The sequence below is a fragment of the Falco punctatus genome, assembly GCF_963210335.1.
Source record: "Falco punctatus genome assembly, chromosome: 9".
Taxonomy (NCBI): Eukaryota; Metazoa; Chordata; class Aves; order Falconiformes; family Falconidae; genus Falco; species Falco punctatus.
The window spans coordinates 22,230,399-22,258,193 of record NC_137589.1 but is presented as its reverse complement, the minus strand read 5'-3'; the positions used below and the strand labels follow the sequence as shown (position 1 = coordinate 22,258,193).

Here is a 27,795-nt window from a genome sequence, read left to right as displayed (position 1 = left end):
CTTTTTATTGGAATGATTTTATGCATGAAACAGTTTACATTCCTCACTGCTTTTTAGCCTTTACCTTCTAGACATTTTTGAAAAATAGTATTTACCTCTGGGCTTCACAGAAAGACACAAATTTAAATATAATTTCCAATGTCTTTGCTTATAAAATCTTAGTTGTGCCTGTTGTCAAGCACTGAATATCAATTTTCAGTACAAGGATCAGAACACAGGATTACAGGTTTTTAGCACAGTTGAGTATTTGATGAAGCAACTTTAATTGTTAAATAGCTGAGGGTTTCTAAGGACTGTGCATTTTTTGGTGTGTACTTAGGTGTATTCACAGAGTAATTTTGCAGTTTATTTTCCTGTAGAGTCCCACAGCACTCAGATTGTGATGTGACATTTAGTGCTTTCCCAACCAATTGAATTCAGACATTTTCAAAGAAAATGAGGTCACTGTCATGGACAGTTTTGACCCTGCTGCCCACTTGTAATTAATTCTTGATTCATCCTTCAAAATTTCAGCCTACAGTATATCTTAAAGACTTAATTTTTACTCCATGGTTTTTCTTGTCATCTTAGATCTTTTCTTTTAGTCTTGACTTACTTGCCAACCTAACCCAGTCCAATCACCATGCCTGTTCACACAGCATACAGCTAACCCAAAACTAACGTGATGTTGAATATGAGGTGGAAAGGCTATAATGAGAAGCACCATGTAGCCTATTTATAATTTGGATATGCAAACTACAATTTCTCCCTGAGCCTTAGCTCAGGAGAGCAGGCTGAATATGGCCTTAAGGAGACGTGTAAATACCTTTAAAACCCTAACAGAGAACTCCAGTACCAGAGCAGGCTTTGAAGGCATAAATATGAGCAAGGTACTTCCTCGCTTGCCCAAATAGAAAGAAATGCTGGCAAGAATGCTAGTTGTAAGGCAAAGAATATTATTATGGGGTAATCTGTTTCATCCTGGAAGAACATAAATATATTTAGTACTAAAAGCATGCTGTACTCTTTTGCTGGGAGAGAGAAGTCACCACTTTGTTCATGCAGCAGTTCAGCTGTTGGGAGTAGGAGAGCTCAGCTTGCAAGTGCTGTGCTCAGCAACAGCTGCTGCTATTTTTGTTTGTTCGAATGCATCTAGCTGGGAAGCGGCAGAAAATAAAGGACCTTGGACATACCAAGCAAGCAAAAGCATTTGCACTTCAGTTCCTAAGCGCTGCAGTTGAGTTGATTGTTACTTAACATGATACAAAGATACTCATGTTTCATGACAGCACAGATTTCTGGCTCCATTATATCCGAATAATTTAGCAAAACACACAGCTAGCAGAAGGCCTTTGGAAAAGCTTCTTTATCGGGTATCGGTGCACCCACACAGGTAGTTCAATGGGAGACATGAGCAACAAGAAACCTGTCTGTGAGTCATGGACACAAGAGTTCAAGAAAAGCTTCTGTCCAGCTCCTGACAGCTCACCATTACTGTGTATTTAGGAAAAAGCCACATCTCCAGAGTAAACGAAATATTTTTTACTTGCACAAACTCTCCTCCCTGTGTGTTCCCGTTTAGTTGGGAGCATGGCCAGCTCCCTTGAAGATGAGCAGAATAGGCTTCTGAGCAAGTTTTTTGTGAGTGTGGTGTCCAGATGCTGTGAAAGTTCATGTTCAAATACCTCCATTATATCAGTGAGAAGAAATCTGGAGATTTTTGAATGGCAAACACCATTCCTGATGTAACCTCTATGTAGTTGCCAAAATGAAGGAAGGATAAACTACAAATATAAATATTCTTTGCTTTCATGCCTTTGGGTCTGTTGCTCTTTCATGGCTTCAGGGGTCTGCACAGGGTACCATAGCGGCAAATACTGTGTGTTGCAGCTCCTGGGAGAAAGAACCACAATAATAGGGCTTCTTGGAAAACCCACAGCCATGCAAGAGCTGCAACTCACAGGCACAACATCTGTGGTAAACAGGAATTCAGAAAATCAGAAGTTCTTTGCTGTCTTCTCCATGCAGGAATAGGAGACTGGGCATGAATGAGATAGATGCACTTAAAATAGCATATCCTCAGGCTAGGTATGGCAAAGTTCAGGCACCTCACAAGTCTTCACTGAAAAAAAAACCTTCTTTGGGGGATTTTTCTACGTTCTGGTAAATATTTATTAGTGTTTACAGTTTGTCAAGGTCACTTTGCATTGTATCAGTTCAGCTCTCACTGGAGTAACATGGAAATTGCTCACCTTGCAGACTAGATATATAATATACATATATGATTTATATTAAATAAAGGCAGAGCAAGAGAAAGGATAAGAAACAGATACACCCATTTTTTCTTTTTTCCATTGAGGTCTGGATTTTGTCTCATCGATATCCATTTTCCCAGAAAGTCTGAAAAAGCACTAAGGTGTAAAACCATATTTATTTGTACATGAATTATAGCTGTGTTAAAAGAACACCACTGTATGTTTGGGAAGTTGCAGAAGTTGATACACCATAAAGCAACACTTTTGGAGCAGTTCCAACATTTTCATATAAGCAGAGAGAGCCCAGGAGGAGCTAGCTGAGACCTAATGAAACAAGGACTTGGAAAAGCAAGAGAGGTTGGATCTTTTCTTTTCTCCTTCTCCTCCTCTCCTTCTCTCTTCTTTTCTTTTCCTCTTCTCCTCTGTGCTTTCATCTTGTCCCAGTCTTGTAGCATTCCTCTTCTGCTCAACTCGCTACCAAGACATCTTCACCCCCTTCCTAATGGCCTTTTTAGTTTCTTTACTGAAGCAGCATTATTTTCTCAATGCTGAAAAGATAGTCCTGTGAATTCAGCTTATTAGCAGCAGAATGAAGGCTGTTTCCCTGCTGTGTCCTCTTCAAGGGAACTTCTCCTTGAGTGTATTTTCAGATAGTGACCCATCTGTTTGGGTTCGCTCAGGGGCAGCTTTGTCATGATGACTCAAGCTGCCAAAAAACCACCTGGTCACATGGGAATGGGGCACAACACTGAAGCACAGCCAAAGGCCGTGACACTGGGTGGACAATGCTTCCCACATGACCGCAAGGGACAGAGGGAGAAGGCAGCTGTGGGGCTAGCACAGAAGAAAGCTGCTTTCTTCAACTCCCGTCCACCCCGATAGCATGGGGTTTCCTTGCTTCAGAGGTCTGGGCGGGTGTCACACGTGAAGGACAGGAATAGCTGGGTCTTCATGAGGCTGGCAATTGCTGTGAGTTCATGTGATAGGAGGGAGATAAAAGATGGAGGTATAACTTCTCATGTAGCCCTGTCCAGTTAATATCTGGTGGTTGAAGATGTAGCCACAGCTCCAAATGTGTGGTATCCCATCACCACAGTGCTTGGACCAGAATATTGTGCAAAAATATTTCTGGGTTTATATTTATAGTAGATATTCATATAAACATATATGCAATGTATTTTATATCACTATGCAAATACATACGTATGCAAAATAAAACCAACTGTTTCTTATTCTGTTTTGCTTCTACAGTTGGTTCATTTAGTGATAAACAGCATTTCTGCTGTTATTTTTGTCACTGGGATACAGTTCATTTCCTGGATCAGAGTCCTGCAGAATGACCTAATTATTTAATTTTACCTCTTCTCTCTCTGGCTTCGTACATCACCTCTTTAAGGTGGTGTTTGGAATTTATTTAACTACATTCCCTATTGTATTTTCTTGTGTTTTGGGGGAGAAAATATATTCCTGTTCCACAACTGGAAGGGCTTATATCCTCCTCCAGAGGTTCATTTGTAACAGAGAGGGCAAGATCTCAAGCAGATTCACCAGGAGGGATCTGACCAGGAGAGTATCAGTAGTAACTACAGCTTTACCAGGGTTCACTATTTTGGGGATTATTACACTAGAAAGGATAGTATGGGTCTGCTCTTGGTGGAGGTTTGCTGTTCAGCCTGCTTTGCGTTTTGCAATTAAGTCCATGCAAGGTGGAGGCAGAATTGCAGCCATGGACCATGTGCCAGAGTGCAATGATGAGACGGACATAAATGGAAAGCTGAAATGTGTGTATGAAGGTGGAGAGAAAAAGGAGTATACTCAGTGCTATAAATTTTATTTCTAATTTTTCCCTGCCACTGGGCCTTTCAGCAGATAGGCAGGTTTAATATTATTGTTGAATCTGGACGTTTTCAGTGACTTTGATGTTTGCTCTTACTGCCAGTGTGCGGAATCTCCAAGAGAGATAATTTTGGAGATTTTTGTGCTGGTGAAAGGGCAGTGACTGAGTGAGGTCAATGTGAGGAGAGGAGTGAAAAAAGGGGACAAAGGACCAGAAATTCTTTTAACTTGCAAAAAGAGATTGAGAGATATGGAAGCTGGTGATTACCCTTTGTCGATCTTCTTAGTGGTTCAGCTACACTCAGAGTGATTGAAACCCAGGACACCAGGAGATCTCCACTGAATCAATTGTCCTGGGGCCTTTGAAATAGTAAGATGTTGCTTCCCATTGAGTGAAAACTGATCTCATGATTTGTGTAGCAAGGGTGGCTTCATTGCAAACTGCCTTCCATGGAAAACTGCATACTTTTCCCTTTTCTGAAGCATTTGGGAGATTTTTGTGGTGGGTGTCTTTGGGAGGCTAAGCTTCCTGCCTAACGTATCCCCCTTCTTCTGAGCTGTGAGTCAAAATCCTTGTGGCTTCTGTGGCTCTGTGAGTTATTTTTCTCATTATACTTGAAGGACAAAGTGTTCTTCTCAGCAGCCGATTCTCATCTTCTCAATGGTGATCCTTTTTATTATTATTATTACATAAAAAGAAGTCCGAGTGACTTGTGGATGTTTTTTTTTTTCTACTTTTGAAATTATATTGAGCTTAATATTAAAAATTACTGTTTGTAAGAATTATAGAAATCACCTGGAGCTCCCCAGATTTACATCATAAAAATAGTCGTCTTCATTACCGCATTTGGCAGAAACACCAAAGCATGGAGAGGACTCAGCCATATTGAAGAAGGAGAAGTTGCAGGTTTTATTTTACAGATGGACCACCAGTTGATCCAAAATTTAAGCCTTAGATTTTGTGCCTTTACAGCTTGTTTTGGAGCATCAGCACATTTAATGCAAATTTATACCCCCACACTATCAAAACTCTTGCAAATCCTCTGCCTTATGAAGCACAAGAGTAGTGGGAATGGAAAATGGATCTAAATTCTCCTGTGGCATTAGGTCAAAGTCTTGCATTAGCTGATTGTAGCCACCTGATTGTTCTATATTTAAACATTTGTGGCAGTGATAACATTATGAAACACCAAATAAAACTACTGCCTTCTGCTTCCTCTTAGTAATTTCCTTCCTGTACAAGTGCAAGTATGTATAGGAAAGCAGGTTACTTCCCCTCCATTGTGTGCACAGGCATTCCTGAAAAAAAAAAACCAGTAATTAATAAAAGAAATGTCTTATTAATGAAAGAGAAAAATCAGGTAGTCAGAATCCATGGTATTAAAATCATAATACCTGAAGTGGACATGCTGGGAATTATTTGTAGTACCCTTTATTCTGTAATATTGGAATTTATTCATACAGGTCTCCATCAGTTAGTTGTGTTTTTTTTAACACTAATGTCTAGTACAGATTAAAATTAGGAAAATAGGAAATTATGTTTCAAGTAGGTTTAGAGTGCTAAATATTATTTTTTTTAAAAAGTTCCATGTCCACATTGACCAAGAAGTGTTCAATTTTGCTACTGGAGCTACTCTCTTGGTTCCATTGTTCATTATTATTTGTCTGTGAACAACCTAACCTTAAAAAAATACAGGCTGAAAGAAAACGAATCTGACCCATAATATCTAATAGGGATTTGCACAGGCTTTTGTTTGAAATAATTTGTGTTGCAGCTGATTGTGCTTGTCCATCACCAGATGGACAGGTCTGATGGGAAACCAGGCAATCTGGATTACTATCAAAAGCAAGAGGCATAATTTCTCCAGAAGTATATGCTCTAGTCATAATAAACCTTAATGGGTTTTTTTGCAAGTTTTGATAAGTTCTGCTCAGCCCAGATTTTACCTTAACTTTCATCATGTCTTCATTACCTGCATGTCACCTCACTCCTTTCCCTGCTCCCCTGAAACAGCCTGGTTTGATTTAGATGCAATGATATCAAATGATTTATTTGAAACAGTTGAGCTGAAGTTCATATGCCATTTATTCAAAATGAAACAAAAAAACCCCAAAGCCTAACCCCAAACCAAAATGTTTTTATCACTTTCAGTCTGCCATAAAGGCAGAATTTCTTTCTGCTTTGAGCTGTGGTCAAACCACAGAGCAAAGGCAGCACTGTGTAGCACCCGTTCAAAAAATAACTGAGCAGCTCTACTGCATAGATGAGGAAAAATGTTTTTCTTTATTTTATGTGGATTGTTTAGGTCTTTGTACCCTGTTTCCCTGAAGATTAAATGGCAAACAGGCTTCATGCAAAGATAATAGTTATGAGTCTCAGCGTAAAATACAGAATAGTCCCTTTGGAAAAAGAAAAGTTTCATGTGGTCTTGGAAATACTTGCAGCCATGGAGAAAATAAGAAGCCACAAATCTGGAGGCTGAAACCCTGAGTGGTTTTAAAACAGATAAAGGAATGCATGCATATATACATACTGAAGAACTTAGTGATGAAAACTTTGGCCGTAAATGGGTGGACTCTCATTTATTAGGGTTTATTTCTGAATTACTTGTGGTGGTGGTGGAAATCTCTTTGCCAGCTGACAATTGCCCTTTTGGGTTTGATTTTCTTAACCTGTATGTGTCTTTGTGGACATCAGAGTACCAGTTTGATTTTTGACAAAGATGGAATGCTGAGGATACCATCCCTCCTTGATTTTCTGTGCAACTTGAACCTTTACATAAACAAAGCATATGCAGAGGAAACTGTTCAAGGTTAGGGTATGCAGCCTGGGAAGAGTGTGGAAGGTGCCATGTCGCATATCAGCCCACATATCTGTTACCAAGAAAATATAAAAATAGGTATTATACTAAATAAATGGAGATTGCATAAGTGTTGTCTTCTAACATAAAAGACAAGCTATATTTTTGATGGGGCTTGATGACAGTCAAGCTGCTTGTCTGCTGGCGGAAGCCAAATTCCAAAAAGAAAACCAAAATAGAAGTCACCAAATGGCACCTCTTACTGTAAAGGGCAAAAAGCATTTAACTGGCAATACTATTGTGAGCAGCTGCTGGGGGAATTTAGCAAACTAAGAGGCCTGGTAGGTCAGTGATGAGGTTCCTTTCTTGTTTGGTGGTGACTAAGAGGGGATGTCCAAGATGGAAAGAATGGCTGCCTTCCAGCTGTCTTTGGGATGGGTACTGGTCCCTCAGAGCAGGCTGGTGATGGCTTAGGGTTCAGAAGTTACCAGGGTTACACCGGCGAGCAAGCAAACAGCTCCCTTCAACCTCATCTCAGGAAATCAGGCTAAAAATAGGTTGCTGAGGCTTAAGGTTAAAAGTAAAGACGTGACCAAGCAGTGCCTTTGAAAAGCCAGCTCTGCTCATCCTCTACAAACATCCAAGGACTGCATTTCCCTGCCAGAGCCAGTGCATTTTTTGCTAGCTATAGAAAAAGGCTTTGTGAAAGTTGTGCGTTAGCTAGCAACATCTGACCTAAGTAACGCTGATAGTTGGGTTTTCCCTAAAACACATTTTTAGAAATGGCTTTTCCATTTAACAATAGATCAAGCATTTAGAAATACAGTTTATACCAACATGAAGCTGATAACTGAAGAGATGAAAAGAATTATTTGAAGGTAGGGTAGTGGGATAACTGTGTCTCCATGCAGTTGGACTGTCACAACTTGGCAGGGCATTTGCATCCTGCTTCTAACCATTGTGTTTGCCTTCTCTACCCAAGGTCCAGTTGAAAAGCGAAGAATCAAAAACGTTTGCCATGAAAATACTGAAGAAACGTCACATCGTGGACACAAGGCAGCAGGAGCACATCCGCTCGGAGAAGCAGATCATGCAGAGCGCGCACTCAGATTTCATCGTGAGGTACTGTCCCTTTGCCTTGTGCGCTGCCGTGGGGGAGCAAAGCACAGGTGATCTCGGCATTTCATAAAACCACATAGCAGTAATCCATCTGTCACCAGAAACACCCTTTAGCCATAGCTTCCCTGCAAGGAACTGTGGGTGAATGGACTAAGGTCTTTCCCAGGTAAACGTGAGATTACTCTGCCCATGGGGGACAACCACCCAAGCCTAAACTTAACTCAAGTCTTAACTGGTTTGCCTTGGCCCTGTGCTGTGCTCACATGGCTTTGTGGCTTCTGGAGCAGGCACACCCCCAGCCTGTAGCCTTGGCAGAGCTTGATGAGGCTGGCAGGTGATGCTCCCAGGAGATGTATGCACCATTACTTGGCATTGCCCCTGCTCAAGGTTAATTTTCCTTTTTCTTCTGAGTTTCTGAGTTTTCCTTCCCACAAAGGGAAGCTGGAAGGCAGGGTTTAATCTTTTGAGATCATGCGCTGCCATGTGAATAGAGAGTTGTATCCAGTGCTTCTCTTTAGGGTATATTACGTAAATTCAGTTCAGCATCCCTTGACTCATCATGGACAAATGCACTAAAGCCATATCCTTCCCCCAGACCTAAGCAGATGCTGTTCTTCAGTGAATAAAATCAGGTGCCAGGCATTTTCTTTGTTTTAACCCTAATAAGCAAAGTTCTCTGACTCTTCAGGGATTGTGAGTATCTGTTCAGCAGGAAACAGAGGTGGTTCCTTGTATATTTTAGGTCAGGGTAAGATCAGTGGGTTGTGAAGATCTCTGGCAGGGAAATGCATTTCACTGAGCTGGAGGTATCTAAAAGGGCAGCCTCTGATCTAAGCCAAGGGCGCTTCATCCCACCCTCAAAGAGATGCCTGAAGTACTTGCCTTTTGCCAAAGGAGATCAACCCTGCTCCCAAAAATTGCTCCAGAGAGACATACTAACCCAGGGGTGAAACCAAACCCCTGTGATAAATACAAAGGCAAGTGCATGGCTGGGATGGACACCCATCAGTCACTAAGAGGGTGTTTCCTTCCTGGGTTGATCCCTGGGATTCCCCCAGAGCCCACGGCTTCGCCTCTGATTCATGGGTGACAACTGCAGCTCAACATCCTATCCAACTGCTGTTTCCTTCACGCCACAATATTCAATTCACAAACATGTCCCCGTTACCTAGGCTAGAGCCAAATACACCTTGCGGGCTATTTCAGCCTATAGATTCATTTTCTGAAGCCTGAGTTGTCTTGGAATGGGGTTGTAAAGAGAGGTGAAGTGCAGGGCCAGCCAAGCAGAGGCTTGGCATTTTGACACCATTTCCAGAAATACCCCCTCTTAAGTAAAAAGCCTGAGCCTGCAAACATTTCCTAATGGAGCCCCTGATATTCATAGCTAATAAAATAAATACTTCTTCATTCCCACTTTTTATTCTTCAGCAGGCAAGTGAGAAAAAGATGTGTTTGCCATAGCTCTTTTCCTTCCGTATCATGCAATAATTCCCATCCTTTACAGTAACCAGCCTCTCAACTATTTTTATACCCTGTGAGAATCCTACACTGGTAAGGGACTTCATAAGTCATAAAGTCCAACCTTTCACTGTTGCATGTCCCACAGCTAAAAAAAATACCTGGTTTACCAAACTCTGTGTCTGCTTTTCCCCCTCACTTCTACTGCACATGCACAAGGATTTGAAGTTGTCTTATAGTTTCTATCCAAAAATTATTCATATACCCTTTCCTAGGCCAGGTGAGATAACACTTTTCTGGGTGCTAGGGTAGAAAAATTACCACTTTGGTAGATTAATTGTGTTTTGAAGTGTTGGGTGAAAAGTGGGTTTAAAATGATCTTGGAATTAGAACACAATCTCTGGGATGTGAGAACTGGCAAGACAAAATTCCCAAAGAACTCGATTATTTTCTTAATCCATCATGAAAGTGTTTGTTAAAAATCTTTGAAGAATAGTTCAGTCTGGTTATTAAAATGCATTAAACCAGGCAAAAGAAGCAGAAGACGCCAAGTACCACTAAATAAAATTTTCTCATAGCTAAACTAAAAATCTCACAGAACAAAATGCTCAGGGTTTGGTAGAGCAAGTGTTGAGCAGTGGATGTCTGCACTGGATGTCCAAATATTTAGATGATTAAGAAAATGAATAAAAAAATGAATTTAAATATTATGACATCTCAAACGTAAGACTGATCTACTGAAATAGTGCGGTTTCATCATGTGTAAATTGTTACAGTTAATAAACAATATTTGATTTTTTTGCACGTTTTAGGCCAGATTTGATGCCCATAAAATTTTCTGGAAAGCAATTTTTCAGCAGTACTACCTTAACTAGAGAAAGTACTTCCTTATTTCAGTAGCATTTTAATTACTGAGCAATTAAAAATATTTAATTATTCATATTTTGGTTTCTTGAATATGTTAAGTTTTATGTAAACCTTAATGTAAATGAAATGTATATTAAGATAGATTTTGTCCAACTTGCAAGAAATGGGGTATATTTTTTGTTAAACCTAGAGATTTTAACCATATGAAATGGTCAGCAAGTTTGTTCCAACTTTTTTGAAGAAACATGTTATAACCGATGTTTTAAATGTCAGCATAGGTAATACTAGAATAAGGAAAGATCTGAAACACTGGTTTATTTTTTTTTCCTTTGCATTTTGTTGTGGCTGCAAATAGTACCTTTTAGGTATAGAATACTTCCCAGGTAGATAAGCTCCGAGCATATTCAGTACCCAAACTCCTGCTTAACATCACATCTGAGCTACTGGAATCTTTTTCTGTTAAACATGCCAAAAAATAGAGTGGGTTACTGCTGCTAAACTGTGTGCTGGATGCTACACAAACACAGACAGGAGACAAATGTTGTCTAGCATCATGATGTGAAAGGAGTATCGAAGCCAAGCTGTAGCTGCCAGGATGTTTTGCCACGTACATTAAGTTAATATTTAACTGAATGCCTTTGAAAGGAGCCAACTCCTGTTGTGTTTTCCCCCTGGTCCATCACACAGCTCTGTAAAAGATATTAATAACTGGATTTATCACTAGCTGGGAAGAGCTAGGATCTGCAAAATGACCTATTTTAATTTATATTGTGTTGCATCAGCCCTTTAATTTTTAACTCTTGGAAACTCTCATGAATGCAGCAATTACCCCATAACAGAATATCCTTCGGCATCCCTTTCTGCTGCAGAGCTCAGAATTTTAAAATTTATTTCTAAACAGTGCAGCTGCAAAGAAACCTTTCCAGCATCTGCATGCAGTGGGCTCATTCCTGCAGGCAACCTGCACTGATATAACCACACATGTAGCAAGAAATACAGAAGTACTTCAACAGTAAAATTAAGTAAAACAGCTAATACTGAATATCCTATTTTTATTTTCATAGTTTTATAGTTGCATTTATTTAATATGTCATATAAAACACAGAGCATGGATTTTACCACACAATTTAGATATCATTTGAGAAGAAGGACAAGTTCATAAAGCCTGGCCTGTCTATCCCTTTAGGAAATTCTTCTACATTCAGTCCCTGGGAGGAAGAGGAAGAGCACTTTCAGACAACTACATGTCAGTGGATTCTCTTTAAACTCTACCAAATCAGTGAGTTTAAGTTCTGAAATGAATCACAAATCAGGCAGTACTCCTTTGAAATAATTCAAATGGAAGGAAGACTGCCAATCAGCAGCTGGACTCTAGTGAGAATAAGATGGTATGGATGTTATAAAAAATGGTAGGAGAAGTCTTTTTCAAGCACATCTGAAAAGCCGAATGTCAGGTTATGCCGTTAGAAATGGCAGATTTTATATATAGCACGTAGAGGAGCGATGACCTCTTCTTCTGGGGTCCACGATATGCTTCACCACCCATCCTTTTCTGCTGAAATATTTCCCACCCAAGAAGAGAGGTTGAAGTGATCTCCTTAAATGTAGCACTAGCTCTGAAAGATACCCTTAGTCTTGTGGTGTGTCCTGGGATGAAGTGCACAGTCTGTGAGAAGTGGGAACGCTTGGTGCCTTCGCTTGTATGGTGGATGTATTTATGATTTTCTTGTTTAACAATGACAGGCTCTACAGGACGTTCAAGGACAGCAAGTACCTGTACATGCTGATGGAAGCCTGTCTAGGTGGAGAGCTCTGGACAATTCTCAGGGACAGGTGAGTTGTAAGAAACTCTTGTCCTACAAAGTAAAATATTTTCTAATATGCCTCTGTATAATCAAAGGTCTTTATCCTTCATGGACAAAATCTGGATCTTACATGCTACATTTGATTTAAGAATGCAGACACATGAGGAGCTGTTTTTATTCCTATGCAGTTGACTAAAACCAAAGTGAATCCCATTATACCAGAGAATAAGGACTGATTCAGGTTGTATCTAACATGTACAAGGATTTATGTAAGTGGAGACTTCTTCAGAGCTACTTTGTCATGGCCTCTGAAAAAATATAGAAGGTAAAAGTGGCGGTCATGTGATGAATTGCATCTATGACAAGACTTTGACTGCCCTTCCCCTGTGTCTTCATCTCTAAGGGGCATCCTTAAATAGCCAGCAGCATATTTTAATTGTAATCACCTAGAACAGGGGTCCTCAAACTACGGCCCACAGGCCAGATACAGCCCCCCAGGGTCCTCAATCCGGCCCCCGGTATTTACAGACCCCCCCCCGCCGGGGGTTGGGGGTGAAACCAAGCAGCCACAGATGGCTGCCTGCCGCTTCATCCACGCGCCGGCCCCCTGGTTAAAAGGTTTGAGGACCCCTGACCTAGAACAACAACCTTTTGCAACCATAGAAAGTATAGCTCTGTCCTTGGTGTCCCCAGTACCATTTCTCACATTTGTGAGCCTGCCTGGAGGCACAAGCACCTGATAGGGAAATGTGAGACTCTCTTAAGGGTAAAAAAATACTTTGGGCACCCTGTATGATAGCAGAGAATGGCAGCCACGCATTGCAGGAGGTGCAATATCAAGGCCAGTTTCACTGTGTTCCTGAAAGACACGCTCCAGAAGTAGGGTCCTTCTAGTGTGGCACCTTTAGACATTGCTGTCGTGGCCAGTTTAGTCTGGACCAAGGGCCTCAGGCAGCAGTGGCATTACTGAGAGTTCACAGTTGTGAATTAAATCTATGGGAAAGTGCATTTTCAAGGTAAAAGATGCAGATTTCTTCAAAGTCATCTGAAAAATCACAATTTCCCATCCCAGGGAAAGACCTGTTTTTTTCATTTCAGTGTTTGCTGTGCTGTGAATAGCAACATCCACCTGTTTCGTGGAGGCACTCTGATAAATAATATCTATTAATATTTCTTAATATTTATGACACGGTCAGGTATGATAGCAATGAGGAGGAGGAAATCAATAGTTCTGCATGGACTTTTAGACTAGATAACACGTATTATATGAGGGCCACTCATCAAAGTGGGAAACAGGATCATGCATCAAATACACACCCTGCGAGAAGGACTATGCTGTTGGGACACAGAAGTGCCATGGAAAATATAATTAGGAAAGCATGTAATTACATACCGCACCATAATGCACAAGCAAATGCGGCCGTGGTATTTCCTGCCTTGGGAGGGTTTGACCTTACAGTGTTTGGGTTTGGTTGTGGGCGGGTAGGTGGCAGGTGGGTTGCACAGGTGTACGTGGGATGTGCACATAATACACCCACAAGGCAGGAAAAAATGAGGTAAATTATGTGTAACTATGTAATAGGCTCATTATTGGAACATAAATTTAATTAGGTTTGGAAAGTGAAAGAAATGTATTGGAAAGATTGATCGGAAAGCAAAGATTAGATTCTTTTTTAATTACTAAGAACAAATTTTCTGCAATTCTTCCTTTTCCTAGGACATGCCTTCTTGGGACCATTAAAGTAAGAACCATTGCAAAGTTAGCAGTGCCAGGTTGTATTTTTCATAGTCTTTGTCAGAGCCTGATAATGTTATTTTTAATTCCCTGAGCTTTAAATTGTGGTTCTGCTGCCACCTAGCTTAGACACGCTTCAGAGCTCAGGCAGCTCCCACAGCCAGCTCCCAGCAGGGAGGGGCATATGGTTAGTTTTGGAAAACTGGTTGCAAACTGGTGCTGAAACAAGGATCCAAAAGTGCAGGTTATGCTGAATTTGCAAATGACACTTCAGGTTCCAGAAACTGTAATTTTTCTGCCTTTTGTCTCCATTACGAACATTAGTACAGGAGTTCTTGATCTCCACATCTCAAAATAGCCTTAGCACCCACAAATCAAAGATTGTAATAAAAAAAAAATCACCTTTTGCTTACAAGATAATGATTTCTGAGTTTTAATTCTATGAGATTAAATTATAAAATAAAACCTAAAATGTTTTAGATATTAATGTTTGATATTAAGGTGGATTGAAGACAAAGATGCTAACTCCAAAAACGGATATGCAATTACATTTATATATAAAGGCGACTTTAGCAACAGGCACTTTCCAGGTATTAGCATGATTCTACTGAAGTATAGATATTTTAACAGCAGAGTGAAGTCAGGTAAGGGAAGAGATCTAACCACTTTATCCTTTTTCCCTCTCCTGTTTTACACAGAGGTTCATTTGAAGATTCAACGACCAGGTTTTACACAGCATGTGTGGTCGAAGCTTTTGCCTATTTGCATTCCAAAGGGATCATTTATAGGGACCTCAAGCCAGAAAACCTCATTCTGGATCATCGAGGTTATGCCAAACTGGTGAGTGTCTGCAACATCTGGTTTGCCAAAAAAAAGACACTGCTACTACCAGAAAACTGATATTAGGGGTAGAGGAGAACACACAATTAGCCATAGAGGGTCAGAAGCAAAGTCCACACAGCCCAGGGCCCTGTCTCTGATGGTGGCCATCAGTAGATGCTGAGATGAGATCGACACAAGGGTGTTGTCATCCACTACTGCGATGTTTTCCCAACCTCCAACAGGCTGAGGCTCAGAGTACGGTTGAGCTGGAAAACATTAATTCTGGCTTGAAATTCAGATCTGTGGTCCTGAAGTGGAAATGTTTAGAAAAGACCATTGGGAGAAATCCACCCAGCTGTTTTGGAGCTACTGAAAGACTAAAAGATAACTTAAAAATAGTTGTCTTTAAATATTGGTGGGAGATGGGGAGGACTTGCATCTGTAGGCTTTAGAGGCAACTGGTGAAACAAAGTTTGCACACTGCTGTTCCTGAGTTGGGTCCTTTCTGTAAGCAATGATGTCATTCTTAATGGAAATATTAATCGTGATCCTGTCATGTCAAGAAATTATTATCAATTGCTCTGGTCTGTGTTGGTGAACTGTGGCGGATACAGCTTCTTGGTTTAGGAAGGCCACTTACGTTTTAGCACCGATAACGCAGTGCCTGGTCTGTGCAAGCTGCTCTGGGACAACAACTGCATAAGGCTCTGCCCGAAACTGTTCCTCCCAGAAGGTCGTGCTTCTTCTCAGTGCTGTCCCCTGCAAGATCTACCTCCTCAAACCAGGACAGCAGTGTGTGTAAGACCTCCACCCTGCAAATTAGGGAGTTTGTGATAGGTTTCACTGTATTGCATTATTCACTCAAATTACTTTTTTGCCTCAAAAATCAACACAGAGCTGCCCTGCATGTAAGGTATACCCCAAATAGCCAGGTGAGAGGGGGAGAAGAAAAGAAAAACTTCCCGTGGTGGGAGGTGCTGGAGGATGTGGGTACTTGAGAAGCCATCAGTTAGAGACAGGGCAATGCACTCCTAAAAAGAGCTTCATCCAAGAGGAGCTGATTCCCTTCCTGAGAGTCGCAGAGGGCCAAGGTCTCTGCCTCTTGGTTTGGGGACTCTCCCCTGCCTTTGGGAAGGAAAACTCAGGAGCAATGTCAGCAGCCAGGAGCAGTAAGTCAGACCATCACCATCATGGACCTTCATGACCCAGTGGCAGCCACCATGTGTCACTGTGACACTAACCCTAATGAACGATATCAGAGTTTATCCTCTACAGCATTTTGCTAAGGACTGGGAGTCCAGCAAGATATCAGGTGATAGAGGACAATTTGGTGCAGGAGTGCCCTTCTCCCCAGCCCAGGAAGATCTGTATCTGGGTCTCTGCTGACCCCATCACCAGCCCCCAGCTCCTTAGACATTTTGATCTCCTGAACACATCCATGATAGCACAAGAAGTGTCTGAGGTCCCTTGTGGGACTGTGACCATGTAGGTCATTTTGCTCCTGACCAGTGCAAGGTGTAGGAGCATCTCACAGCCAACAAGGGACAGCAGAGTGTGCTACAGGCCACAGTGCCAGGCCAGCACAGTGCCAAGGCAGGGGAGGGCAGGAGGGGTAGAGCTGGAAATACAGTAAGCCTATTAACCAGAGCTCTGCCTGGGCCCCAAAGGTGGCTTCGGTTCCCAGTATAATCTGATTTCCCACTATGGCTGGTGCCACAGGGGCACTGCTATAGGGGCATGCTGAGGTTTGTGAGCCCACCAACACGTTCCAACAACTTTAAGAAAACTGGGAGGACAGTTGTACTGCCTTGCTCTTTATACTGGGAGAGAAATAACTTTTCACTAGATGCCAGAATGGTCAATATTTAACCTAAATAGTTGCTTGCTCAGGTTAAGGCTAGGCGTTTAAAAAATAAAACAAAAAAAAAAAAACCCAAAAATAAATTAACCTGAGTTGTGAATGATATGAAGTTACATCTCCCAAGAAACCCTCGGTGCTGGCATTTGTTCTTTCCTGACACGAATCTTCCTTTTAAATTACGAAGGATAAATCGATGGAAAGGTCACTGTGGTTGCCTGGTCCTGGAATGACCCACGATGCTTTAGCTAGGAGAATATTCCCATGAGGAAACCTTTCTGCTTTGCTTCACTTCAAGAGGAGTGGAGCACATGGCTGACATTCCCTCTCGTGCTCTGCCCTGATGGTACTCTCCTTTCTACAGGTCGATTTTGGCTTTGCAAAGAAAATAGGATTTGGAAAGAAAACATGGACTTTCTGTGGAACCCCGGAGTACGTAGCCCCTGAGATCATCCTGAATAAAGGTCATGACATTTCGGCAGACTACTGGTCACTGGGAATCTTAATGTATGAACTCCTGACTGGCAGGTATGGGCATTGGAGCCGGCGCCACTGCTGAAAATAGATCCAAATATTTCTGCTGTTGTCACCCTGATTAGGCAAGGGGAAGGTTCAGAGCTGGCATGTGCTGTCCGGCACAGCAGTGTGCTGCTGAACCTAATAATTAGTTTTTCCACTTTAAATCACAGCTTCCATGCAGACCTCTCAAAGGGCAAGACATGAGCAGGCTTTTTAGGAAATGCTGTGAAATGATACCAAAAAATCATTTTGTGCCCTGAATGAACTGAACTGGTGGGGAAAGGGAGAGGGTTTGTAGTTCACCTGGGGAGGTGCAGCGATGGGCTGCCGCACGTCTGAAAAGAAGGAGGTAGACCTGACACCATGGGGACTTGAGTCCATATATCCATCCCTTTATTTAGGTTTGGATGTATATATTACTGCTGATGGTGGTAGTAGTGGCTTCCTGGCACTTCCTCACCTCATCCCCCATTGCTCACTCCCAGGATAGAGGAGCTGGAAAAGATCCATCACCTCAGCCTCCTTATCCTTTGGGGCTGGACCCAAGCCCCTGTTCTGTTAAACAGATGGAAACCTAACGAGTCCCCACTGAAAGCTTGTCACATCAAACAGAGAGTAAGCCAGCGAGTGTTGCTCAGACCCTTTTTCCTCAGGCTGTTGGGACATGGTCCGTCATGGAAAGAAGAGGTCTAGCATGTGCTGCTCTGGGGAAGTTCACTCTTGTACTTCCCTGCAGTCAGCATCACTGAAATCCAGACAGTATCAGAACTCCTTGGCTGAGAAATATTTAAGATCACAGGAAGTAAAACATTGCTAGTTGTCATCTACCTTTCCTCATTTCAGTAGGATACTATGTTTTGCTCTGGATTTTTTTTTTAATCAATCTTCAATGCTATTTTAAAGACAAGCTTTCAATCTTCTTCATTTTCCTCTCCCCTCTGAAGTCCCCCTTTCTCAGGCCCAGACCCCATGAAGACCTATAACATCATACTAAGGGGAATAGACATGATTGAATTTCCAAAGAAGATTGCCAAAAATGCTGCTAATTTAATCAAAAAACTATGCAGGTAAGCACACGAAATGTAATTGCCTTGATCTTGTTTGCAAATAAACGAGTTCAGAAGGATTAAGAAAGTAACCAATTTGTTACTCATTTTATAGGGACAATCCATCAGAAAGATTAGGGAACTTGAAAAATGGAGTGAAAGATATCCAAAAGCACAAGTAAGTGTCTTCTCCACCATCCATCAGCCCCCAGAAAAATGCATTTCAAACAGTTCCATTTTCTGCAAAAAATACTTTCCTTAAACTCCTTTGGTTTTTCCCTTCTAGTGTGCTTTAGACTTTAATTTAATTTTCATTAGGCTTTTTTTTTCCCCAGTGTTTTTTGGTGTAGATACTAGCTTTGCCTATAAGCTAAACACATGGGACATTGACCATTACACTTTAATTACTCTAATGCAGAAGAGGATTTGGAAGCAATCCGACTCAGCCACTGCTTGCTTGGAATTTTTGGTTTGCAGAATCACTTTCCAAGGTTCTTCTGATTTCCCTTCTCCCCTAACCCAGCACACTTTCCCTCTACCTGTAATGCCAATTCATTGTCCCTTTTGGTCTAATGGGACAGAGTTGTTAAGTGATGTCTTTTAAGTTTTCACACTGGTGGAGCGGGATAAGAACAAATTAGAGACCCATCGCAGAAGCAAGTTACCTCATCCATCTGTGCTGGTCCTTCTCTTGTCCCATCACCAAAGCAACAGAAATGGGTTGGATGGGCATTTTTTGTGGACAGGTTGAAGGCTTAGCTGAGGGGCTCATTCACCCACCTGAGCTGCTGGAGGTTGAGCACACCTGAGGTGCCCAAACCAGGAGAAGGACATCCCTGTGCATGCCCTTAGCTCCCAATCTCATACAAAGAAGGGACATATGGGAGGGATCAACCCTATAGAACAGAAAGAGCAGCTGCCAGGACATCTGCAGTAAGGAATGTTTTTCTTCTGAGCATTGGTAATTTGTACTTGCCATGGTATCACCACTGGGTTGCTACACATGCTTCATTTTCAGTCCCCAAAAACATATATAAAGATGACAGGAAAAATTATTAAGGCTGATCGGACAATTTGAAGAAGACAACTGCAGGAGATGAAACCCAGTATTTAAGCAATTTAAGCAATTGATTTTTTGCATAGAGAGATTTTCACCACATGTCTAATTGTTTCACTGTTCCTTCCCTTCTAGATGGTTTGAAGGCTTTAACTGGGAAGGGTTACGAAAAGGGACACTGACACCTCCTATAATACCAAGTGTAAGTTTTCCTACTTATTTTCTGCTTCATGGCAAGTAAGTTTCTTCTGAATGAATGTTGTGAGCTTCAGGCAGTAGTGTGCTGTAGTTGAGTGGCAACAGCATGTGCTTTATTTCTTCTGGAGATGTTTGAAGAGACTTTTCCAGCTATACTTGGTTTCTGGGCAGTCTCTTCCAAGAGAAGGGAGTTTGGGGAGGGCATGGCTGCTATGAAATGCCCTTTGCAGCAGGAGATCAGGGCAGGATCACTCACTACTATGCATTTTTCTCTTTCTCACCTGCTCCACTTGTTTCTTCATCTACTTTTCACATTTCAGTGGAGAGCTGCCACTTTCACCCCTTCTCTCAGATGTGTCCTCTTTCCTTCTCTTTTATTTTTTTTGGTGAGGCAAGCAGGATTTGTATGCCCTCTCCCTTTTCTTTTGCATTAACCTTTCCTTCTGTCTTTTCTTTTGTGCTTTTCACCCTTTTTTTCCTGTGTCTATGTCCTACATGAAAAGCTCTGTTACCATCTAGTTTATGTTTAACTGGGAGCAGACACAGAGGGACAGCTCAATTCATTTTCCTTTAGAGCAAAGCTCTTCCTTTGATGTCTTTGTGAGCTCTTTACCCACAAAGCCTGCTGCAAAGGGAAACCAAACAGGATTAGCTGATAGAAATTACCTTGGCCCCTTCTGTTCTGCAGCCTCCCCTCCTTGTTTCAGCTTAATCCCTTTCTCTCCATTCCTCTCCAGCAGGATCACGGAGAGAATGACATTAGCAATTGTGTTTAATTGCACCCCATTGCTCTGTCCGCCCATGGTCCTGCACCTCCTGCAGCAAGAGCAGGCACAGCTCCGGGGCTAAATCTGCCATCCCAAAGTTACCTTTGCAGCTATGAAAGAGCAAGAAGGTTTCACTGCCCCCCTTTTGCCCTATGGGCTGCAGAAGTTACTGGCAGTCAGTGGGCAAAAGCAGGACTTTGCCAATACCTGCCTAAAGCAGGATGCCCAAAGAGCATATGAATGTTTTATAAATCAAAACTGTGGGTTTTTTTCTGTTTAGCCTATTTTTAATGATTATGAATTTGTCAGCAGTACTGTTCACCACATCTCAAGTCAGACAATAAAATAAAGCTTACTCCTTTGCATCCAGTTACAATTTCTGGTTTCCATGTGCAGGATGTCAGTGTAGCCTGAAAATGCCCCAGTATGTTTTTCTGATCATTTTTAGTGGATTTTTAGTTTAATAAGAGCATTTCCAATACTGCTTTTACCCAATATACATGTGGGCCCTGCATGTCTAACCCTCAAACAGCACAACTGGCAGCAGTGACTTCAGCGGTATCTGCTCCCCGTGGGCATGAATTACTCCCTGATGTCACCAAGCTGGGAGTGTGCTCCACCACCAGAAATGGTCTCTGCTCCTTTGGCATTGCCTAGAGGAAAGCCACTCTCCAACCTGCTGTGCAGGAAATCACACATTCTTTGCTTTTTCAGTTAGGTCCAATGCAGTAGGAGAAAAAGATTGTGTGAGCACCCAGTTCACTTCTTTGGCGTTATTTCTTGGTATCATCAAGACTGTATGTTCGTGGGACTGGTGACATCCTACCAAGGAACACATCTGTGATTGCTCCCAAGAGACTGATCTGCTGTCACTCTTTTTGGCCGGCACACCACCGTCAAGGCTGTCTGAAATAGATGGGAGCATTCCCTCTTCAGATGACTCCTTCTTCCAGGACAGCTCAATGCTGACAGCCTCACAATGCCCTAATCCCCATTCAACAGAGCTCGTTCTTTTAGAGCTCTTAGGAGTAATATCTTCCCTAGACATACACCAGAGATCCTCTCCAAAACCTGCCTCTGTTAACTAGTGAATCATGTCAACCCCAAAGCTGTCAGTCCTGCTCAGCCTTGTTTTCCACAAGTTTTTCAGTTGCTTTGGCAAAAGGCCCAACTGCCAGTAAGAGCCATATCTGAAGAGGGACCCAAAATACATAGCTCTGGGGGAAGACATCCATTTTTCCTTCAATCACAGCACCTTTCCTTCTTATCTGTAAAGGACCCAGCAGGGCTAAACATAAAGACTAGTGGGGTTTTTTTAAGTGAAAAGCCCTTCCTCAGCACTTTAACCCTCATTAGCAGTTACATGGTACTACCAGTGAGGCAATCAAAAGCTGCTTCTTAGCTCTTACTCTCTGGGATTTTAGGAAAGGTCCCAATTTACAGCCTGCTGCTAGGACACTACTTCAAGAAGCAGCTGAGCATCGATACCACAGCTGAAATCTGTTAGAGTAACTGTCTTTACAAGCTTTTCACTCTTCCAAAGATGCCCTTGTCTTGCATCACAGCTCTTGCATTTGAGAAAGACCTGCAGATCTCTGAACCATAATTCATCTCAAGCCCTTATGTTGATAAGCAACCAGAAAGCTGATGTTTGCACTTTATCTTCATGGATGGACAGGAAGTAAATACAGAGTGTCTGGAGAGGGCATTGAAAGAGATGTTGGTTCCCATGTCTCTGACATTGGAGAACTGCAGGCCATGTAGGTGACCTGGGCCTCAGAGCTGTGGGGAATCGCACACAACAGCATTAGCATCACGTAATGTCAGTCAGCAGAGTAACAAGTCATCTAACCCAAATCATATTTCTTCTAAGAAAAAGAAAACCCTCTACATTTGAGGTGTTGGATGTACTCACCCTTTCTGTTTTGTCAGATGAAAAGGCAATCTATTTCCCAAAGCAGGACTTATTTCCCTTCAAGCCTCATCTAACCAGAGCCTGCCCTGCGAGGTGCTCCCAGAGTGGACACCCTCAAAGGAACCCTGAGGAACTCCACAGATGCTTTCACCCAGTGCAGTCTGCTTATGCACTATCACTGCTGAAAGGCTTTCACAAGAATCTGCAGCTTGTGCACATCCTCAGTGAATGGACACACCAGCTGCATCTCATACACTTTGTAGCTTGTATCTTGTACACACATCCCCAACAATTCTGCTCCCAGAGGGAGAGCTCACAGGGGGTGGGCTGAGAGAAAGAGAGACATGTGATCCAGCCCATGGCACTATGGAGGAGAGTGAGTGTGGAGCACCCCAAGGGTGAGGACCCGAAGGGTGAAGGAACACCGACAAAGTAAACAGATCCAGATAACTCAAAAGAAATTAAATTCCAGTATTCAGTACACGGTGAAGCATCTCATCACTCTGTAGTACTCCAGTAATCTTTTACAGATTGTTGTTTTTTTCAAAATTAGTTGGGTATTCAAGAATCTTAATTTTCCCCAAGATGTTTTCAGCAGCAGGAAAATGCTGATGCAGCTGGGCAGCAAATTAAATTTAGAGCTGACATTGGAGCACTCATTGATCATATAGTCTTTTCCCAAGGCTTATAGCAGCATCCAGTATTGAGTATATCTCCTGTACTGTAGGTTAGCCTCTGGCTGTGGCCTTCCCACCAGCTACACACATGAAACAGCTAAAAAATACAGCAAGTGTTTCCTGCCCAGCACTGCTATGGCAAGTGCAGTGCCCTCCAGCTTGCGCTGGCTACTTGGGGTACAGCTTAAAGTACCGATTTTCTCAAGTAAGACACTGATTATTTTGGTCTGGAGAGCTCCTGGTCTGTTTGTGTGTTGTTTCATTTTTTTAAATTGCATTGAGTGTGTCAGGGTCTCATTGTAAGAAAGCTTCAGTCACCATTGTAAAGCAAAAAATAAAAAGAAAAAAAAAAAAAGGGAATTATCTAGCTATGGTACATTTTAAATTATATTATTCCCAAATAAGAAACATACTTGGCCTTCATCCTAGAAAGATGCATTTCTCTGGTAAGCTTCCTAGACTGAGCCATACTTGTCATGAAACTCGAAGCTGGCAGGGCCCAACTCACAGCCTCAAATTCAGGATCCTGGAGCCATAAATTGGAAATCCTGGGCTTTGAGGAGGCCCAGGGCTTTTCCAAGTCTTTTCTGATGACCTTGTACCAATGGGTAGGACAGTTGCTCTTGAGACCCTAGGGGGCCTGGATCATTAGAGTAGGGGAGCTATGGGAAGTCCTCCTGGGATTCAGCAAAAGAGTTGTGGAATGCAGAACTTTTCTTGCTTGCTGCAGTTAGCAACAAATGCTCTTGAATGATTACAGTTGTGAGATGAAGAGATGTCTGAGGAGGTCCACTTTGATGACCAACCCCTTCTTGTCACTCTCTTCTTTCTGCAGGTTGCATCTCCAACAGACACAAGTAATTTTGACAGCTTCCCAGAGGACAGTGATGAACCACCCCCTGATGACAACTCAGGATGGGACATAGATTTTTAATGTATTTCTCTTACCTGCTTCTGCCTTGCTGAAGACAGCTTCCTGGGACATGGCTGCCAGCGAAACCGAAAGAATTGGGGAGGATTAGTGCTCGGGATCACCATGATGCCTTGATTGATGCTGCTACAGTAACTACAGTGGCATTAGGACTTCTTGCTTAGATGACAATAGTGCTCTTCATGTTTTATGTTCAAACTTAAAATAGCAGTTGACATGGTGGTCCTGACGCAAAGCCTTTCACCAGTAAAGAAATATGTTTTCTATCACTGCAATGATCTTGCTACATTCTTAATATAAAAGTCTAGAGATATGTAATGTAAGATGCACTTAATTCTAGCTGCAAGGTACTGGCTTTATCGGTAGGATCAATAGTAATTTATTAAGTGCTGTAGCTAAATACAGTGCAGGTTTTGGGCTACTCCCACCCTCCAGACTCTGCAGGGCCTCTACTGTGGGCCAGCATAGGAGCAAAGGGAGGACCACAACGGTACTGGTCAAAGAGTTCATGTCAAAGCAGTGGTAAAATTTGTCCTTTTTCTTTCTGAGCAGTATTCATGACAAGACTGAATGTTACCTTTCCTTTTATTTTTGAGATATTTTTATTTAGCCTGGTAAAACAAAAGCACAACTGCTCTAGATCCTGTTAAGGCAGATATGGGTCACTTCCCTCATATGGCTGAAAACATACTGTAACATGACATTTGTTTGGGGTTTTTTTCCCCTTTCCCTTGATACAAATACATAATTGCATGAAAAAATCATAAAATTAATCCGTTTTACATATAAAATAGTGCTTCATTAATGGTCCTGTAATAAAGTGACAGCAGCCCACTGGTCTTATTGATTAGCTATTAGGCGTAAAACTAAGCTTAACTTTTACCTTTTTAGAACCCAAAGGGAAAACATAAGACCCGTAATGTACTTTATAGGTGCTATGTACATCCCTCATCTGTGAATATACCTATTTAGTCAACCACCATTTCAGAAATATGTAGCAAGAGGCATCATTCTCCATCACGCTCTTAGGTGATTTTATGTCTCCATGTCTGCTTTTCTTCCATGTCTAGTACAAAGCTAATTAAAATAAAAGGTGGTACTGGGCCACTTTGCTGGCTGTGTTTGTAACATTGCCCATAAAAATGTAATCCTAATGCCTCACCAGACTAAGGAGCTCCACAGGAAAGTCAGTGGAATTAAATGGAAAACTGATATTGGATATGTTTGTGCGGAGTCTCCATGCCTCTGGCATACCGGGTCCCCAGTGACCCTGTTGAAGGCATGGGGATGGCTAGAGCCGGGTTGGCTCCTACAGAAAAAAGATCTGGGGAAAACACTGGTTTTGTGTGTACAGTTTTCCCTCACTTCCACTGCCTTTCCTTTGCTTGAGTACAGTCTCTTCTGATTTATAGGGCATAACTGAGGAATCCTGACCTGGATGCCTGTCACATATACATGGGACTAAAAGTTTATGGCATCACACCAAAAAGAAACATCAGCTTTCAGTCTCTATAGCAGACCCTCCTGCAAAAAATTAGCAGATGCTGCCCCGTTTCATCTCAGAGCTGCCGAGAGCTGTTGTATACACTGGAAGTCGAAAGATCAAGTTCTGCTGAAAAGTCATTCATATGACTTTTGCCTACATAGTATGTGGAAAATGTATGTTTTAACAGTAAAAAATTATTTCCCTGATGATAAATCCCAACTCTTTCCTGTGTTCCTAATGAAAGTGATTTAATAGAGCGTATTAAAAGGTATTTTCTCCCCTTCTTTGACAGCATTGACAATGTCTGCTGTTGGCCAGCAAACTAAAGAGCTCGGTCATCGTGATGTCTTTGAAACCAGTCGGTGCCGCTGAATTTCCTTCCTAATTTTCTGAAGGGTGAGGCAACACCATTGGCTCAGTAACTTTAGGTTATTTCCACTATTCATTAATCATTAAAACTTTGTTTGCCTTCAAAACCATAGGGAAAAGACAGTAACTACATCCTCTGGGAGTTACTCATGTAGGGCAAATACACACTTTTCAGCCTTTATCTGAACAATGGAAGACACTGAAAGCCAATGCTGAGTACTAGGGCTAAAATAATCACTAGACATCTTAGCAAGCAGGCAGCTGCCTGAAAGCTGAATTCTTCACTTGCATCCCCCAGGTTTTCCACTCAACAGTGCAGCGACATTGGAGGAGAAAACTTGTTAGGTTTGGTAACTTGCTATCGAAGAATGTAGAGAGGAGTTTGTCCCATAGTGACAATAGTCAGTAGCTGAGATGCAGTTGTCAGTCAAGGGATTGCCAGAAGGAAAAAGCATCACAATGAGTTTGGGGGGCAACATGAAAACATTACAGGAAGAAGGTTTTAAAATGGGCTGATGAGTTTTGGGGTTTTTTTCCTGTCCTTTTTTCTTTGTGCCAGGCACGGTGATTAATACCTGCAACGTGCAGCATGCACTGTACTGAATATAAGTTTATTTTGATATCAAACACCTCACTCGACTTTCATCACCTTTCCTAAAGCATACTTTGAACAACATACTTAGCATATGTATATGATAAACGCCTTCATTTATAAGTAATATATTTGAGTTGCATTTTATATATATATATATTCACAAAAACAGATTGTCTCTGTGTTTCCACTTACTGTCCTTTCTTCTTTGTTTCCTTGTTTAATATATGGGACGACAGCGTATTACATAAGGGGAAATCAGCTCCTGTATTTAAAATGAGTGTATTAAGATTGGTGTCATTAAGACACAGACAATCCATAGCTTCTCACAGTGCTGCGTTATCCATAGCAAACTCTTATTTAACAACAGGACCACAAGCGAATATTTATGTAAATAGGTATTTTCGTGTTGATATTTTGTGGTACACATGTAACTTTTTCTTTTAGAGTTCCATGGCATTATTACTTCATTTTCTTATTTGTAATGTAATGTTTTTAGATCAAGGTAGACTTGAATTAATGTCATAATTGTCAGTATTATTAAACTTTATGTCAACTGTACTGTTAACTCATCTGTCCCATAGTTTTAGAACATGACTAGCTATCTGGCATTGTTGCAAGTGCCTTAAATCCATGGCATCCTATTAAAAAAAAAATTACAGATTTGGTGTTATGCTGCATGAGAAAGACAAACACACCTCAAAATGTTGTCCTTTCTTAGCTTGCTGCGTTTTACAGTTCTTTCTGCTACCAATTTCTAAGCCTTTATTATATAATATTGATGAATTACAGAAATGATGAAGTCGTTCTCTTATTTCTGTTCAATGTACCAGAGCTGTGTATCTGTTAATGAGATACAGAGTCATTTCTGTGAAATGTATAAATGTTATGTGCGGGTCAAATTAATATATGACATCCTATCAGTCCGTAGACAGGTATTCCTGTTTTGCTAAGCCGTGCAGATTCAACCCATTGTGCTGTCCAGCGCCAACCTCCCGTCTTATACAACCCCTTTAGAAATCTCCCACCTGGAAAGAACAACGAGCAACTCAGTGTGCAACCCAGCCTGCGTTATTTGACCTGAAGCCCCGATGCAAAAGCATAGCTCGTTTGCACCACTCAACAAAACAGGATCCGTTTCCCACCTCCACCCCCCGACTCCTTCTATATGCAACCCACCGCGGAGGTGAGCCTTCAGCACTCTTGCAGAGCTGAGGCGGAAAGCTGGAAGCTCCTCATTCTCTGCAGCTCCCTGGCTGCGTAAAGCAGCCGTAACACTGAGACTTGGGTGGTTTTAGGGCTTTACTGGCAAAAGGGGAAATTTTTGTTTGGAGTTGCCTATCATCCCAAGTCCCAGTTTACGCTGTTTTTACACTAGCTCTTTGTTTTCTATTCTTATTTTCTCCAGTTTTCTTCTTACCTGAAAGAGGTTTTGTTTGTCAGACAAATGTCGGTCATCCACCGGTCATCAGCCGGTTGCACTCTTTTGATGTAGTTTTAAGAACTTTTTTTCATAAACTTTAACTGCTTTTGTTTTGCTCTGTACTTTCCCTGCAGCTGTAATTGCTGAGTGCCTGTTGTATACTTTATAGAGTTGAAATAAAAATAATTACTTTTGAACAGCGTGTCGACTTTCTTCCATGGCAAAACCCAAGTTTGGGGGAGTTCTTCTGGTTAGTGATTAAATTGGGGGGGTTATTCTC

The 27,795-nt window shown here is 41.7% G+C and overlaps 1 protein-coding gene across 3 annotated transcripts in view; it reads left to right on the top strand.

The window, feature by feature from the left end:
* The window catches only part of PRKG1 (protein kinase cGMP-dependent 1), a 503,334-nt gene extending 475,622 nt beyond the window's left edge, over positions 1 to 27,712 (top strand). For all 3 annotated transcript variants that reach the window (XM_080401614.1, XM_080401613.1, XM_080401615.1), the window contains 8 exons: positions 7,854 to 7,993; positions 12,059 to 12,148; positions 14,554 to 14,695; positions 16,900 to 17,063; positions 17,999 to 18,121; positions 18,216 to 18,278; positions 19,293 to 19,359; positions 23,550 to 27,712. In XM_080401614.1, coding sequence (XP_080257740.1) covers positions 7,854 to 7,993; positions 12,059 to 12,148; positions 14,554 to 14,695; positions 16,900 to 17,063; positions 17,999 to 18,121; positions 18,216 to 18,278; positions 19,293 to 19,359; positions 23,550 to 23,648 — 888 coding nt within the window. In that variant the 3' untranslated portion in view covers positions 23,649 to 27,712. The remainder of the gene's footprint in view (positions 1 to 7,853; positions 7,994 to 12,058; positions 12,149 to 14,553; positions 14,696 to 16,899; positions 17,064 to 17,998; positions 18,122 to 18,215; positions 18,279 to 19,292; positions 19,360 to 23,549) is intronic.
* The last annotated feature ends 83 nt before the right edge of the window (positions 27,713 to 27,795 follow it).